This window comes from Spea bombifrons, chromosome 6 (genome assembly GCF_027358695.1).
Source record: "Spea bombifrons isolate aSpeBom1 chromosome 6, aSpeBom1.2.pri, whole genome shotgun sequence".
Lineage (NCBI taxonomy): Eukaryota > Metazoa > Chordata > Amphibia > Anura > Pelobatidae > Spea > Spea bombifrons.
In genome coordinates, this window is record NC_071092.1 from 41,620,230 (window position 1) to 41,639,043 (window position 18,814).

At 40.0% G+C, this 18,814-nt stretch overlaps 1 protein-coding gene across 1 annotated transcript; it reads left to right on the plus strand.

Moving 5' to 3' along the window:
- The first annotated feature begins 189 nt into the window (after nucleotides 1-189).
- LOC128500522 (potassium voltage-gated channel subfamily C member 1-like) lies at nucleotides 190-5,800 on the plus strand. The gene is made up of 3 exons (XM_053469685.1): nucleotides 190-545; nucleotides 3,696-4,218; nucleotides 4,733-5,800. Exons 2-3 carry the CDS (start codon nucleotides 3,727-3,729, stop codon nucleotides 5,540-5,542), a joined length of 1,302 nt encoding a protein of 433 aa, XP_053325660.1. The 5' UTR covers nucleotides 190-545; nucleotides 3,696-3,726; the 3' UTR covers nucleotides 5,543-5,800.
- Nucleotides 5,801-18,814: the final 13,014 nt, after the last annotated feature.

Below are 18,814 nucleotides of genomic sequence, written 5' to 3' on the forward strand. Positions count from 1 at the left end.
TATTAACCCTTCAATAGTCCATCACTTATATTCTATTGTCCTTATACAAGTTTTGATTTGTCAGGAGATGTATCGGTGACGAACGCATCAGTTGGGGTGCTCAGATATCATTGAATCAGAGTCGAATATGAAGGCATTAGCTCCAGACTGTGTGCTCCTTAGATTGGGTTGAAAACCCGTAGATTCGGGGGTTAAATCTAGAGCATTCTCTGGTATGTCAATTAACCAGGACTTGCTGGTATCGTGTTAGGGATATGGCAGCGTGCCGGCGGCTATCTCTCGGTAGGAGCTCACATTATTCTCTCGCTCTCAGCGATTCTAAACTTCCAGTTCCTGAGAACATTTATGCAGTTTTGCCAAAATTGCCACAGCTGTCGTTAAAATAAATCTGGGTGTCTCCCAGCCTGAATGTTTCTTCCTCATTTGCTAGGGGGCGTAGGTCCATTCCTCCCAATTTCTGTAATTTTGCCAAAAAATGCTCTTTTCCTCTTAACCTCCCCAGCATTCTCTCCATATCATCACGCAGAAACTCACCGAAGAAGGAGGTAAGATTCTGTATCTATACATCCCTTGTCTCACTCCAACAACATGTAGCTGGTTCTTTCATCTGTAATAAGATTATCTCTTTTAACGGATTACAGGGGACCGAACTGAATATTACCGAGCCTTTAAAATGATTTTTTTATGATTATTTTGTTATTGTGCATTCATATAGCATTCCCTGCATTCCCTGCATTATTACTCTCTAGAATATATCGGAATTTCTTACGCTAACATCTGGTAGTACTTAAATGGTGAATTATTTTCTCTTTGTGGGGCTGTGTTTTTCATAGTTTCGGTTTTTATTAACTCATATTAACTACATAATATTCTTTATTTACATATATATATATATATATATATATATATTTTATTATTATTATTTTTTTTAAGTTCTCACTATCATGGTCCAGCATATGGAGGTGATAAAAGAGTTGTTAGTGATTTGTCATTTCTTTCTATGCCCCATCTACTAGTTTGTATGAAAGTCGTTTGATGGACTTGCAAAATTGTCAAAAAGGTAATTCTGAAGTTTAAAATTTGGTTTTAGCACCAAAGGAACCAACGTATCGGTCCATTCAGCAGGAAAATTCCATTGGTTCGTAGGATAAGTAAAGCACGAACATTTGTAGAAGAATCATATGCCATAGAAACACAGAACTGGAGCATATGATGGCTGGAATGTCCCTTTAAACCTCATATGGACCTATTGTCTAAATATTAACCCTTTAATGGTTCATCGTGGAAATGACTCTCATACCTTGTCATTTATATAAAGATACACGTGAGTAACATGCATTCAATCAGGTATATTAACCCTGACATATTGATAGCCAAAAATGCTAATTAGGAGTTTTTGTGATGAGATTAATTTAGATAACGAGTCAGTTCCAGACTATGTGACCCTGAGATTTTGCCTCTTGAGACTCGGGGTCAAACCTTAAGAGTTACTAGGCTATGGCTTTAATTTTCAGTGGTGGTAGAGTATTCAGGTTTTATTTTGACTTTAGACACAAAAATGTCTCAGATACCAATAATGCAATCATGAATGACTAATATTTGGTGGAGATCTGTGCTTAGAGTAGCATAAAAAGTTAAGCGGCTCCATATAACACCAACGAGTGTCTTCCCAAGAAAGTACAAAGTAACAATGGTAATATAAAATATTAAAAATGTAATACATTTAGGTATACACACCTAAACAAAATCGTATAATAACTCTAGCAACATATAACACCTAAACATAAAAAATGTTTTAAGATTTTTGTCATCCCGTCCCTTAATCTAGCGCCCACGCCACAATCTTACCATCATGACTAATTCGTCATATAATGTCAACATCATTTTCTTGGGCAAGTTGACACAGAGCCATAAGCTGTTTGCTTTCATAAAATCAATAATGTGTGTTAAAAAATCAAACAGAAGTGTACACAACTTGCATAAATACACAAACACCTCATTGCTTCTCTCCGGATTTTGTGTGTTTTGTGATTAATAGCTTTTGAGAGAAAAAAACAAAATACCGGTACATCTGCAAGTTCCTCCGTTTTCCAAGTCATAGAAAGTTCAAGCAGGTGTTTCTGGATTGTATCAGTGGAAACTCCGACCATTCATTTTCTGGGTTGTCAGGCGACGATTAACATCCCTTACACCTTGCGAAACAATTTCCTCTTTGTTGCGAGGTCACCAGAGTTTAAAAAATGATATTAATATATATATGTTGGATTTGACAATAACATAAATATAGGGGAAAATGGCTTCTGAAATGTCACTATTGGCTTTGAATTGTTACAAGTGTTTTATATACTGTAGATTGTAATGAATGTAGTGATTTTTGTTAGCATGGTGTTCTGAAAAGTCAGAATATTACACACTTGTACATGTTCTCAAAGCAACAAAATCAGTACTTGAGGTAACTTGGCTCTGGCACTTTAAGGCCAATGGTTGCTAAACCACAAGCATAAGGCAATATGCTGGGGAAGCGCTGTTGGCCAATGGCCAGTGTTCCCATTGGCCAGCTTGGGCCTAGCTAAAAAGCATTATATCGTAATAAGCTTTCATGTCATGGTCTATGTAGACAGCTTGAATTTAAGAGAAATATTCCATACAATCATACCTGGGAACTCTCCGGGATCTGCCACTTCTCTGGGTCAACACCAGAATCCTCCGGGTTGCCCCGCTCCCCGCCCGTTTGCCCTTTAAATGGGGGTGTATCCCGCTGATGTCAGCAGGACCGCCCAACGACATCAGCAGTACCGCCCACCGACGTCCGCGGGACTGCCCACAAAGGATGGGTAGCCGGAGTGAAGAAGTTCCCAGGTACGCATACATGTTATGTTTATGGAATAAAAGCGTTCTGCTAAGGGAGAGTATGTATAGCATGTGTCTTCAGAGTCAACGTAAACATACTTTCCCCTGTGCTCTAAAGGTCATCAATGTATACTTAAGTAATCCATTGGTTACGAAAGCTTCCATTTTCCATTAAGCAATGCAGGCCAGAGCCTAGGCCCTCCTTAGAGCTGGGAGCACCTAACCTGTAACCCTTTGAACCAATATTACATGATATATATTACCATTCCAGGTACAATATAAGTAATATATATGTGTTAAAATCTTAACTTCTGTTCTCAGGATCTGCACGAGTTTTCCTCCCCATTAAGTTCTCTCTCCCCTCAATGTTAAGTTGTTGGTCGTAAGGGTGAGGAAAAAAGGGAGTATGGCACACATGGGTGTATAGAGGAGATAATGTCATTTCATTTTATTTCATGTGCTTGGCCAACGACCATACCTGGGAACTTCTCAGAACAGGCCACACGGAGTGCTCCCTTTTCTGGGGGGAAAACTTTGAGTGTGGGGGGGCTATCTGGTCGAGTAGACTGGGCTAGCCAAATATAAGGGTTGGGCTATCCTTAAACAGCCTTGGGTAGGGGTGGAAGTTGGTGGGGAGTGGGATTAGCTAAACTCAGCTGCACTGCCAGTAGAAAGCGAGAAGTCATCTGGACATGCGGGAAGAAGTTCCAGGTATGCCAATGATGCGTCCTTCAGGCGGTAGCCTGTTATGGCTGTAATTTTATATCTTGTACACAGCTATACCATCATTACACAGATCTTATAAATTAATAATCTGCTTTAATAGCCTCCCCTTTAAATTTCAGGCGCAGTATTCTCTGAACTCAAGCTATAGACATGGAAGCCTCAAACCGACGTGTTGTTATTAACGTTGGAGGAGTTAGGTTCGAAACCTACACCAGCACCTTGCAAACTTTTCCCGCGACGAAGTTGGCCAACCTTGCGGAATCCATGGCATTCGGCACCGGTGATTACGACTCGCAGCGCAATGAATTTTTCTTTGATCGCAATCCAGTAGTCTTTGGCTACGTGCTCGACTACTACAGGACGAAGCGCCTGCATTGCTCAGATGATGTTTGCAAGTCGGTGCTAATAGAAGAGCTACATTTTTGGGAAGTGGACACCACCCAACTGGCTCATTGCTGCTGGCTAAAAGTCAACAACAAGATGGGTGATTTGGAAGATTTGGGCATGTGGGATGAGATGGCACACAACGATCAGCAGCAGCTCCTTGTCCAGACAGATAGGGTGGACTACAGCTGGAGAGCTCGGTGGCAACCGAAAATCTGGGGTCTCTTTGAGATGCCCTTCTCTTCGCTGACCTCTATGGTAAAATAAATGTGTTTTTATTTACACCATAATATAACTGTTCTGTAATATGTCATATTTAAAGTTAACCTTCCATCCCTTTGCACTACCACAAAAATCTCAGTAGCTCAGTAATGTATTAGGTAGTCAGTACCGGTTTAGTGAACAGAACTCTCATTGACTAGACCCGTTAACCTTTAAAGTGAAAATATTTAATACAAATAATGTTTTTTAACAAAACAATAACTTTCCAGGTGAAGTAGTTCCTATTAGATTGATGCATTGTCATCTGGAGCCGTTCTGGATTCTCAGAGTCCTGTAGCCACTAAAAAGTTGAACAAAAGCAAATGAATCTAATAAACAAACTAAGTAATTTCCTTTTAATTTATACCAGGTATACAATTCTGTTCATTTCGGGTCATTCTGATGGTTTAGCCCCATGTCTTGGCCCTTTAATATTGAGTGCGACACGGTTTCTCTATCACAATAACCTCATCAGCTCAGTGTTGTGACCATGATTGTCGTTTTGTTGCAGTGTGTCACAGCTGTGTCCCTTATCTTCACGATTGCGGCCATCGTCATCTTTTTCGAAGAGACTAAGCAGCATTTCGCGTTTGTGGCGAACCATACGCAGCCATATTATCACGGCTATGTTTTCCTCTATGAGTTGGATTACCAGAAGGTCTCCTACTTGCTGTACCTGGAACTCGTTTGTGTCTTCTGGTTCCTGTTTGAGTTTTGCACGCGTTTCTTCTTCTGCCCCGACAAGAAGAAATTCACGAAGAACCTACTCAACTGGGTGGACTTCATATCCCTCCTCCCAGTCTTCGTGGAACTTCTGGCAAAAGGAGAAGTTAGACGGGTGGACTACTTGTGGAAGATCCTGGGCTTTGTCCGCACAGTGTATATCCTTAAGTTGATCAGGATCATCATGCACATTGAAGGTAGTCTCATTCTAAGGGTCCTTTCTGGAACCCTGAGGGCAATTTTGAGGGAGATCTTCATCCTCTTGCTTGTTTTGGCATTTGAGACACTCTTCTATGCCGCCTTAGTATTCTACGCAGAATGGTCTGAAATAGATACACATAATCACAAGGATTTCTATTTTGAGGACATCTACTCCTGTTGCTGGTGGGCTATAATCACCCTAACCACTGTGGGATATGGGGACGTCCACCCTACAACCACTTTTGGTAAGATTGTATCAGGTGTGACTGCTATATCAGGCATTATGACGATTGTGATACCCATTCCCATTTTAATGATAAAGTTTCAACACTATTACTCCATAGCGCTTGCAAGTGAAAAGCTGAAGCTTCACAGACACAATCAGCAAAAGTTATAATCCCACCATGTTATAAGGATTTGCAGAAGGCAATATTTGTATCATATATATATATATATATATAATGTATTAATCTGTAGAGACCATCATATACTAAAAGCTTAACCGCTTAACCAACGTTAGGACACATTGTACATCAATGGTTCCATCACATCTATCAAAATGTTTAAATTCATACATTAACAAAGTACACGGGAGAAGTTTATTTGAAAGGAGGAGAAATGTTAGAACAAGAGGTCACCGTCTAAACCTAAAGAGTCGGAGGAAGTTTTACTTTACTGAGAGGGTGGTAGATGATTGGAACCGCCTCCCAGCAGAAGTGATACTAGCGCAGAGGAACTAGATGTCTGTCGTTGGGATATCTGGATTATGGGTTTTTCAACCCCTTCTTTCATGTAGCAATTAAACTCTAATTGGATACTACTGGTGAATTTATATTCAAAACAGAATGGAATTACCAGATTTTAATTGTTTTCTCATTTCCCCCCATAATATAATTGCTAATAAATCTATGCAATGTTCAGGGCGCCGGGATAAGGCTAGGTTTCCACGCCCATAAAAACGGCAATTCAGCCACACGGCGTTTTTTTAGTGAAAAAACGCTGCAGCCAGATGTTAGCTGTTCTTCAATAGGAAATCGCACAATGCCATTTCCACTTGGCGTTTTTTTGTTTGGCGTTTTTTCAGTCCTCTTTGGCGTTTTTTTGCTTTTTTGGTCTCTGTGGCAGTTTTTCAAAATCGCAGCATGTTCACACTCTTGGCGTTTTTCCTCCAATAGAAGTCTATGGGAGAGAAAAAAACGCCATGAAAAAGCCATGTGGGTTTATTGCCTTGGCGTTTTTTATGGCGTTTTTTCCACAGTTACAATGCAGAGGATGGACCCAGTATCTGTGTGTCCTACGAGAAATAGGCTGGAAACAAACAGTTTCACACAAAACAAAGTTCATATTGAATTTTACACCATTTGGAACAAACATGCCATTACAAACAAACATACGCGACTGGATCCTGCGTGCCAAAAGCAACAGCAAACAATTTGCACCATCATTTGGGGCCAATCTTCCTAGAGGAGCAGACATTCGGAATAAAGCATGCCTTACAAACCACAGAAAAGAGACAAAAGGGTCCGCCGGGGCGTTTAAGTAGAACTCTACCAAGTAAATGACATCAGAAGGGGGCAGATACTTGCCATTTATCCTAATCCCTTTTAGCTGGGTGAAAATTCCAACGTGTAAAGGCTGGAAAAAACTGCCTGAGGTCAAAAAAAGCAATTTCCACAGAAAGGCTAAAACGCCAGAAAAAACTCCAGAAAAAAACGCCAAAACACAGGTAAATGCAGTGGCAGTTTTCTTGGCGTTTTTCCTGGCGTTTTTCATCAAGAAAAAACGCAGGACAAAAACCCAAGTGGAAACCTAGCCTAAGTATGCCTATTTCATAGTGGCATCTGTGGCCCAGGGCACTGCCTTCTACTTACGCAGGGACCATACACACCGTATCTTTATAAATCAACGTGACGTCTTTCAATTAATTTTTGGATGCTTGTGAAGAAAATGGTTATAGCCGTATTAGCCCAAGAGAAGATGGAGTCTCTTATTGGACCGCAACTTTCAGGGTCTCAGAATTCTTAGGTGGATGGATTACTTGAAGTCACAAAAATATTAATTTAATACTATATGGCATGCGGTTACCATGCTGAAGATGCTGTCCTACAATCAGGACATCACTATCTGGCACCATTCAACAATCTACGTAAATAAAGTAACTTTTGGCATGCTTCTACAAGTTACAGTTTTCGTAGGTGTTATAAACTTCAGACTGTACTTTATTCTATATAAAACCCATAACACAGAAGTCGATCTTCCACATTGCTGTCAATAGAAGGGGCAAGAGGGGCTGCTAGTACCCTGCCCGTGAAAAATCGGACGCTAGGGTTGCCATATTGCCCATTTTGTTCTAGGACACATGTCATTTTTACATGTTGCTGACCACAGACTATACGGTGCTCCCTGTTTATGGGGGATGCATGTACGAGCTTAATTAAGTAATTTATTCCCTGCTGTGTGTTTATATATCCCGCATACCACAGGGCAGCATTATTACTGAATGCAGTATTACAAGCATCCGTCCCGGTACCCCTCCCAGAAATATATTTCTTTTAATTAAATTTTTCATCAATCTTATTTGTTATTGGAACACTTAATTGTCACGTGACACAAAAGCAGGCGCTGATATGTTTTAATTGACTTTAAAAGAAATATATTTGCGGTATGTCACTGTTTGACCACTAGAGGGCACACTTGTTATACCTAGTATGTTACTTTCGTATTCTATGTATCTGCGCGGATTCTCTATGATCTTGGACGATAATGTTCAATGCGCAAGTATCAAATAATGTATAAAATGTATAAAATGATAACTACTAACAAAAAAGTATGTTTTTTCATGGAATGTAAAAAAATATAATTTTTAAAAGTGTTGTGTTTAGTTTTGTTTCATCCACAATGTTTCATCAAGCATTTTCATCATTTTTAAGGAATAGTACAAGAAATGTAAAACTATATATAATTGCAATTTGATCAGGGTTTTGGCATATCTGAAATTAACCTGTAATCATTAATTAGCACTTTGGGATTTATTCACCATATGGTTGAAACTTTTTTACAGACTTCACTGTGTAGTTTAAAGGGTATACCATAGAAAGGGGTCTCAGCTGGCTCAGTATAATACATGGTTCTATTCAGGAGATAGAAAGTTGTACGGTAATTATGTCTCATGGGATATAGGTGTAGGAACCAAAAATACCTGGGGGAGGATTTGCGGGAGTGATAACGGATATGTGTATTAGGAGGCCTTATCTATATGCTCAAGACCTCTCTTTGTCCTCCACCACCATGTTTGAAAAGTGTGGTGGGTTTGTTCTTTCTGTTTCCCCTGCCTCATATGTCTATGCAGGCGCTGCTTACTGGTGAAACGAGCCAGCTTCATCCATAATGCATCATTTAAGCCACTGACACCTCTACTCACCAACAACAAGTAAACAAACGGCGTGGTCTGGTAAGCAGACACTTGCTTAGGTCAGTACCGGCCATCATGCAGACCAGGCACATGTCCAGTGGACCTCTACTGACACTGAAGCAGCAGATCCAATGCTTAGGTGAGGACGACTGGATCCGCAAGGTAATATAAAGGCATAAAGTGCGACCGCGCGTATCCGGACAACAGCCACAGGTTCATGACACATAATGTCATTTAGCGAGCGCTGACTTTATAATGCCAGGGCTGCTTAATCCCAGTCCGGCCCTGCCCCAGTCTACCATTTTCTGGTAATCTAAGCGTTTAAGGGATGGTCATCTACATAAATGTATCATAGAAAGGAAAAAATAAGCGATAAGTATTATAATTGTGTTCTCATTTCTCTCCTTCATTACATTATCATCCATTTCTCCTTCCTCTTATGATATAGTCATTCACACTTCATGGGTACACCTGATTTCGGATCCCACTCCGTCACATGCCCCTAGCATGCTGTTTGTCATCATCATCATCATCATCATCAATCGGCAGAGTTCCTCCAGTTAGACTCTTTTTTTTATTTATTTTTTTTACCCACCATGAAAAGTATTTTAATTATTCCTGTGTTACCGCTTTACAGGATTATAGAAAAGAACTGGACTCCCAGGGGCCCCTAGTTTTCAGAATCCAAACTTATTCAATAAACGTATCTATACTGAGACTTTAAAAAGTTTTCTTCCTGGTTATTTTCATGTCAGATGTAAATGAAAATTGAAGATGAGGCAGCAGAACTAGGGTAGCCAACGAACTAGATGAATGGAGATGAGAAGAGACATTAATCCGAACGCGTTCCCCTCTTCTGTTGTCCTGATCTGACGCCTATAATGAAACAGCTGAACAGCACCATCTGGTCTCTGTGGAGCAGAACCTTATCGTTTCTCTTTGAACTGACACAGAACAACTGTGACTTTCAGTCTCATCTGGGAACGTAAATTAAATTATCTCTCCGCCGTAATATGCTCTAGCCAGAATATCTTAATTTAAAGTTTTTATTGCTTAGAAAATGATTATTATCAATCTAAAAGTATCTGCATGCAATAAAAAATGATCTTTTCTAGTATCCCTGTTAAGTCTGGGAGTCCACAAAATGAGAACGTGCCTTTGCCCGGCCATGTTGTTGGCCATGGAACCATTAAAGACACAACTGATCCACGTCATAGTATATTGGGTTTCACATGGGTTCCTTCTTTGTCTCTCTTTCAAAAGTACCTGGAGTCACCTTTATTAACAATCTAAAAGCTAATAAATAATGTGGATAATACCATGATTAAGCAAAACACAACAAGTAAACTCTTTATTAAAACAGTGGTAATGACTATGCGCGTGCTCCGCCGAGATACTTTGCATTGGATATTCAGTGACATATCTCACCTCTCTTAGACAAAATATCACATTGGTATTGTTGTACTGTTACTCTTTTAGAAGACAAAGTGATCACTGAAAAGAGTTGTTGGTCATGTGAAATGAGATTTCAGAACTTGTTTGGTCACTCTATCAAGCGGTTGACCTACCAAGGCCAACAGACAATTCAAGTGCAGCTTGGGTTCCATGGAACTGTCCTGTGAATCATTTGGCAAATGACCTAGGATCCTGCCAGTGTCCCAAGACTCGTAAGACCCAGGAGGTTGGCAGAATGCTAGGTAGACAGGGTGTACATGTGTCTGACATTATCCAATTGAAGCCCATTAACAGTCCAGATGTTCATGGGATCATCATTGATACTGGCACAATCCGAGGTACCAAAATTCAGCTGTGCAGACGGGCATCCCAATTAGACATCAAGGTTGCTTAAGGCATAGAATTCCATCTGGATACTACAGAAAGCATATTGTGACCAAGGGTACAAGGGTAAAAATATCTTTATTTCTTAAAAGCTATGCTTGCCTCCTTATGGTTAACGTAGAGGACAGCCTGCCTTTCTTGACATTCATCCATCGCCCCGAACACCACTAAATAAATGCTGTTAAGAGAGAGACTCTATGGGTTTTTAAAATGAGGTGAAGGTGCTGATCCAAAATCCAGGAAGACAACATTGAGCCCAGAGGCTGGCGAATAATAACTCGGTTTACCATTTCGAGCAAACTGCACATTTTCCTTTTTTTGTTTAAAAAGTGCCCCCAATGAAGGTCAGTGGTATACTTTAAGCCATTAGATATAACATGCACACATCTTACTGGGTTTAAACAGATGCTGGTCTTCAAGATTGAATTTCAGATTAATATAGAATTTATAACGTAAGAACAGACGTTGAATTTTAATGTCCCGCAGTTATTTCTCATCCATATTTCTTATCTTTTTGTCCATAATCTACGGATTTAGCACATCAAACATACTTCGTGCAGAATGTATCAAAGAAGGCTGGGATATCGTGCAGAATGTATGCGTTTTAGCAAATTCAATGATAGATGACTTTGATAAATGCCACTGCAAGGTGCTTTTACATCACCCCAAATAAAAGTCAACAATTTAAGATGCTGAAAGCAGAAAATGCATCCCGGACTTTAGGAGGTTTGGTGAGGTTAATTCTTCCCTTTGTACTCTTTAATTCCTATTGTGTTTTTCTCAATATGATGTAAATCGCAATGAGCCCAGGGTGACCGGCAGCTGAGTCCCGGAATTCTTGCTCTCATGTTATATGCTTGACATATGATATCTGATAAAATACAGCCATACTATAGGAAAGGTCTTATTCCCATGAGTTGAAGCCTTCAGTGACCTCATGTGGCTCTTTGTGAGCTTTGCTTAACCTTTTTAAAGGCTCTGTTCCAATTGCGCATGGAGCATTCCTAACTGCCTTGTAAGGGTATTTATTTAAACACCTGAAGCCTTCTGCAAAGAGATCGGTTGTCTAACTACCCTAATGGGACCTTTCTATGTTACCCGTGCCTAAAGTATTACCTGCGACCTGTTCACAGCCCACTACCAGTTAATTGTCTGGAGTTGACCTTGGCTACATCTTTGACCCAGCTACACGTGCATCAGCTTGGAGGACTGGTGGGTGAGGTGGGCTGACCCTTAGGCTGCCATCTTCCCTTGTTGACTTCAGTGGTCCCCATGTTTGTAGGGGGACCAAGAATATCTGTCCATTCCGCTGGCCTTCTGGTTGTGATCACCTATCCCTTCTTGGAGTATGACTGGGGACCTGGATGCCAACTGAAGCCTTACCAAAACACATATATTTCGCTCTCATGTTTTTCACTGGACAGGCGAGGAATGGCCTAAAATGCCACGAATGCCCAGTGCCTTTTTCATTGCCAACGGGCTTCATCATGTGAAAACACTGGGGTTTATTCTCCAAATGGAGATATGGCAGGAGAGCTTGCATGCGAGTTATGTTTAAAAATCCAGCGCTGACAGGGTTCTGTAGCAGGAAGGGCTGTGAGCTGGCCCTACATAATGGATAACTCAGGGTATAAAGAGACGTGATTTAACTATACAGCATGCAGGGCTCCCGCAGGAGAAGCTCACTGCTCTTGACCCTTCTTAGAATATAGTGAAGGAGTTAAAAAAAAAATCTCTTCTGATAAATCTACCTTTAGTAAATAAACCCCACTGAGTATTTGCATCAGAAGGGGTCCCCAAATATTCAGGAGACCTGAAGGTGGTGGGGAGCATTGGGGTCCGACAACAAGAGCCAGGTCATCCCCTGACACAGCGTGTACTATTGGGAGATGTATAGTCAATGTGGCCAAAGCTCTAAAGCTTACAGAATTTTGGGGTGGAAGAAAATGTTTGCCTGTGTTCTAAAAATGGCAAAAAAATCCACGTTTTGCCCCTTTTTGCTATTCATGTTGATATGTCTGCCCTAATGTTCTTTGCAGTCTTTTGGAGAAATGTAGACACCGTTTCTTTTCTTTTTGTCCCCTTATACAAAATCACCTTTATTAAAGCAGGCAGAGCGCATATATATATCAGCTATAATGTTTCACGTGGGAGAGACTCCGTCATTTTGCTCCATTCTAGATTTCCGGCTGAAAGAGTTAAAGAAGAAATAACGGCTCACACAGCATTCTTGAAGCCGAGTAGTTTGAGCAAGCGATGTTCGTTTGCCGTTTTGTATAAAGCATCGGTTTTTCATGTTTCTGAATTTGAAAACAATGAGATATCATCCGTACGGATTAGATGTGAAATCCGAGGCTTTGCGGCTCGGTAACGTTTCGCGCTGACGGAATCCAAGCCGAATGCGTTTTCGGGTAGCACCTCGCTCAGCGGGCGGTAAAATGCATCGGAATCCATTGGAATATCTGCCTCGGGCTTCTAATCCGGTATAAATCGGCGAGGAAAACGTACTTACATTTTAATAAAACATGACGTGTGAACCGTTAGGATCTGTGTGGGAAGTAAAACAGCCCAAGGCTACAGAGAACAAGAAAATAGAAACGCAAGATTTAAAAGCACTTGACGAAGAAAGCGGGTTTCTCTAATGGCAGAATTTCCTTGCAGTAGCCACTGGAAATACAGTCATTCATTAATAAACCGATTCAATTTCATTCTTGGGGGTCAGTGGGGTAGAGAAGTAATCACAAAGCACCCTCAGCTATGGCCTAGGGCAGTGGGGGAGATGTATAGCTGATACACGGTTGATGGCATCCAGTCCAAGTTGCTTGATGCAGCCTTCATGCTAACCTGAGGTAAACACTGAGGTAAAAGGCCTTTACCTTGACCTAGAGGGTTAAAGTGTGAGGATTGAGCAGTTTAAATACTAAATTCCTATTACAGTTGCCACATCCATATTCTATAGCATGTAACGTGCCTATTCTTCGTATAGTGGTAACTGTGTATGTATACAGAGAGAGCTGAGAGTTTGCAGCGGGTTTCTTGAACACGTCTCGCTATAACGTGTACGTTGGAGAACGGCTTCAGTGCGAACACGTGCCAAGCAGGTGATATCTTGTTTCACGGTGCTGCAAACTCCAGATTAGAAAACACGGCTTAAAAAATGCCTCAGTGGAGCGCTTCAAACACAATCCAGTGAAACACGTCCACGTCACGCTAATTCTGATGTACAAGGGTTTAGATGGAACAACTTCACGCCAAGGACTCTCGTCTGGAATGAACCCAACAGGCATAGGTAGCTGTGCCAGATTAATAGCCTCTACGGCCCACCGCCAAAGAAAAAAATGTAAGAAAATAATAAAACATGCACGTTCTTTTATTTTTTACTTATCTCCTTATCTTGTCATTTAGTGGGGTCATGTAACGTCACGCTGGGAGACCCCACTAGAGTAGCGCAGCAGCTTGCACTGTTTGTGTGCGAGTTGCATTAAAGACATGCTGTGAGTAAGTATGTTGTGTGTATCTGACTGGGTGTGTGTGTCTGGTTATGTTAGCACGTCGGAGTGTGTGTGTGTCTGCATGTGTCTGGCTATGTTAGTGTGTGGTTATGTTAGTGTGTGGGTCTGGGTATATCAGCCTTTGTGTGTGTAGGTCTTGGCTGTGTTAGTATGTGTGGGTATGTTAGTGTGTGAGGTTTTTTTTTGTGTGTGTGTGTGTGTGCATGTGTGTCTGGTTATGTTAGTGTCTGGATATGTGTGTTAGTGTCTGGTTGTGCGATTGTTGGTGTGTTTTAGTATTAAAAGCTTAATTGTGTTAGGGTGTCAGCAAACATTCTTACAAGTACTATAATGAGCTTCTGCTGTGGCAACATCCTACCGGAGCATAGATTAGAATTTTCCTTTGGTATTATTAGGTGTACAGTGGTTAAGACATGGAACCAATTTACACTGTGCTATTATTATAAGATACGCTATTGTTTTTAGGATTGGTGCCCTGGGTGAGTATTATTTTAGTGTGTGATCATCATTTTTAGCCGGGTATTCTGGGAGAACATAATATCGGTTTTATAAATATGTACACACATTCTAGTTTTTAAAGGAAAAGGAAATTTGAATTCTGCAATTTTATGACAATTCCGTGTCGCACTTTAAAACCCCTCTTATCTACAGTGACCATAGGGGCCTCATTGTAAATTAAATTTAATGCATAACTTTCTATTCTGCTCATTAAAAACATCCACACCAAACACATTTATTTTTTAACACCAAAAAAATAAAGTACTAGGCTGTTTCTGGGGGGGGGGGTCAACTGGATCCAGGGGTATCACATAGGGGGGCTGACATTTCCTATGGGGTCCCCAAAAGGCTTCTCGGTACACAAGTGGGTCTTTTGATCCAGAAATTTGTAATTCTATATTCATTTAAAATTCATAAAAAAATAAAAATGAATTTCACACGTGGAATGAGATATTCAAAGACACGGTCATTCAAATGTATAATATGCTAGATATAAGGATTAGGAAGGCCCTCGACACAGCTTGCAGGGGGTCGCCATATTGTGTTCTGCGCCTGGCTGGATATACTCTGTGTTTGCCTCCTTCTTATATGGTCTCTTTGACCTCGCCTGGCAGTCTGACATCACACTTTTGGTCTTGTTTAGTCTAATCTGTATCACGCACACTCTCTTTCTCTGTCTCCCTGGGTTCACTCCAGTTGCCTTAGAAACCTATTTTGGTTTTCCCAATTTATGGCCCCTTCAAGCACCTGACTGCTACTGACCTTATTAACTCATGCTATGCTGGTGTGATGGAATTGCAATTTTCGTTTACCAGAATTATACCTACATTTAGAATGCACAATTTAAATAAGAAGCCAGAACTCGTACACTTAAAAACAAATTAACAAAATTGTATTTGCGTTTTTGGATTTTATGTTACCTACTGCCGACATTTTTTATTAAGATATATTATTTTACAGTTTTAGACAAATTGTCAATAGCTGTTCTTTGCACTAAAATATCTTCATATTCAGAAATCTTTATCCGTGTGTTATAATACACAAGCCACAGCATTGGGTTATATTTATTCTTGTATTGTCTATGCATGCGATATAATTACATTGCAATATATTTATTTATATTTATTTGTATAGCGCCAGCAGATTCCGTACATGTTGTATCCCCGTGGTCAGGAAAGCCAAAGTTTAAGTAAATATTGCAGGGTTACTTTGTATCAAGGAAGAAGGTTTTAACGATCAAATCCACAATACTCTTTGTATATGTATGTATATATAAAAATATATTGAATCTATTATTTGTTATCATAAATATTGTTTGATGGTAATATCAAAAGCATCAGGACCCATAATATGGTTGAGGGCCAGTAGTACCTGTTTGCTTCACCATCCCAGTCTGGCCCTCATCCCTAGGGGAGCATTCACTCCGCACCCCATGGGACCTACTTGGTAGCCAAGCATTGAGAGCTCTACCTCCATTGGTATAGATCTCCCTCTCTGTCGTCATTGGTTTTAAGTGCATTGATAGGGACTTTAGGAGAGTTGGGCTATGACATCATAACCAAGTGCTTCCATATATGGTTCAAGCCCGAAACTTGGCTTTGCTTGGCAAGAGAGGAGTGTGGCTTCAACCAGACCACTCAAGAGCTTTACCTTGGTTAGGTACTTGGGTTTTGGGAGCTATTGAACAGATACTAGCAAGGACTTTCTCTGTATTGCCCTTAAGTTGGGCAGTTTAGCTCCCATGCGATTCATTAAGTTGAGCCTCCGGTAAAATATATTTATATATATATCGGACATAAAGGAGGTTCGATTTGATATGGTGTTTTTCGGTACATTGTAAAATGAAGCAATATTTCCATGCTGTGAGGTTTAGAATGCAACACAGTTTTTTTTTTTAATTATGTTTAATTGATCATATAGAACATCTCATGAATAATTCAATACTGAGAAAAAAAGCAGCGGATCGGAGAGCGTTACGCAATGCAGAGCTACATTAAGGTGACGGTTTTAAGAGATAATAGAATGTTTGGGTGGACGAGCTGCCAAATACCTAATCCGCTGTAAATAATACGGTATATCTTTAAAGAAGGTGAAAACAAGAACTGCGCCTTGCTTTATTTTATTTTCAACACTTTTTTTAAAGGATTTTTAAAGCATTATCTTCAAAAAACAAAAACTCTTCAGAGACCCGATTCCAATGTGATAAGGGAAACAATCCTGTAAGTAGATTTTTCTGGTGGTTATTTAAAGATTGATGCATTTCCACTCCAATATAGGTGAGCCGCTTCTATATGATACCCTATACACTATGGGAAAGGATGTCGTCCTGACGCTTTTCTCTGTGTGATTTTAAGCACTTAGCCTCTTACATTTTCAGATATCCAGGTAGTCGGAATCTAATTGATCGACGTGGGGTGAGCAGACTGATAGGTGTGAAGGTATGATGGTAAACGCAACATGGCTTCCACCTCACAGACCTTTCATATAAATGAAAAATAAAGCAGAATAACCACGCCAACCGCTGCTGACACGCAAAGGGGCTTTTCAGCTGGAAACCATGGCATCAGAAGTGAACCCATGCCTTCAAAAAATAAATAAATAGTCTTTAAAGTATAAAAATATTATTTTTTCAGAAAATAAGGTATCTCTACTGAGATAATTTTCTTCCACTGCCCAATGATAGCCGGCCCATTGTACAGCGCTGCGTAATATGATGGTGCGTTATAAATCAATAATAATAATAAGCCGAAGACGCACTTCAGCCAATCAGCTGTGATGGGAAACGGAGTGAGAGCCCTTTGTATCATGCGGTGGCGAATGTCAATGTGGGCTCGATTTGGGGGATATTGTTTCCAAGTTCTTCAAGCAGGGCCCACCCAGAGTAACCTTGGACCACACCACTTTCTGAGCGCCCTTTATCGCTGGACTGGCCTGCTGTGGGAAGAGGGCGCGCGGTGTGGGTCACGTAATGTGAACTTGGGTAACCCTGCACTATTGGCATAGTAGCTGGCTCTATATGTGAGGAATGGAGTGATACACCTGACAGGTAAGCTGATATACAGAGGGTATGTGCGGTGGGAGTGTAGGGTCCAGGGGGCCACTAGGCTGTTCTTGGACTGATGCGTTGTTTCCACACACAGTTGGCCTATTTTAAAAAGAAGTAGGTGATTGCAGGAGCAGTGAGTGCAGGAGTCAGTAATCATCACCTTCTGCACACATGATGGGAAAACAGTCTGTAACTTCTAAAGTGCCAGCTGCTTTCTCAAAGTTCCCAGGGCTTTGTGAAAAATAACTTCGGCTTCTTCAAAATAAGAAGTGCAAAATGTACAATTGTTTGAATACAACAGTATAACTTTGTGTGAATTATAAAATGTAGATAAATTCCTTATTTTAAGAAAAACTGACATTTAATCTACAAAAGGATTTTTTTTTTGTTTTTCTTAACAATTCAGAAAATCCAAAATTTTCAGGGATATTATGCTTCTGCATTCAGTGTACAGAAATACTGGTCATAAGGCCCTGGTGATGTCACACAAGGGAAGATATTTGCATATGTATTAAGTGTTCTTTTTACTAATACATTTTCTTATGATGTTTTGTTAATTTTTAGGAAATGTGATCTTATATACTAGAAACAAAGGTTGCAGAAAGTTTGGATTAGCAGGCAGCATGGGAGATTACATCTCTGATAATCCATCTCTTGTTGAAGACTAAGAGATATTATTAATTATTATTATTATTATTATTATTATTATCAACAATATTTGTGTAGCACCAACCGTTTACTCAGCACTTCTTACAATACATTTTTTTAAAGAGTCTGTCAAAACTAGAATTGACAGACTAAGACAACCCAATACATTAGTCAAAGAGGTCCCGGCTCATGAGCTTACACTCTAAAGATACAGATATGGATAAATGGGCCAGCAGAAAAAAGTATATAATATACAATTTAATCTATAGAGGGCCAATTTTAAGTTTGCACATCTGCATTATAACATATAATATAATATTTAACATTTTTATTTTATTTCCAAATAAATAAATCAAATTATGATTAATAATAATAATAATAATAATAAACTTGTCGTTATATTGCCCAATCCTCTGCACAAAATATCTCTATCCACATAGATTATCTCTTAATTACATTTTTTTTTTTTTTACGTTTTACCATCCCTTTAATTCTTTCGAAATCCTGGCAACAAATCAATGGACTGTAATGGGCTAATGAGGCTTGAAGGAAACTCACAATGTACACAGTGCAGAGATGTGTGTGTGTGTGTATGTATGTGTGTGTGTGTGTGTATGGAGTGGGAGCTGCCTGAGTCACTGCACACAAGTTATTACATGAACAGCTGTACACTTCTAGGCAAAATCAGGATGTGACATCACTTGCAGAAAAAAA

Coding starts and splice junctions, on each gene's coding strand:
- LOC128500522 (XM_053469685.1), top strand. CDS start 3,727: ATGGAAGCCTCAAACCGACGTGTTGTTATTAACGTTGGAGGAGTTAGG. Junction 4,219..4,732: donor TCTCTTCGCTGACCTCTATG/GTAAAATAAATG, acceptor GTTTTGTTGCAG/TGTGTCACAGCTGTGTCCCT.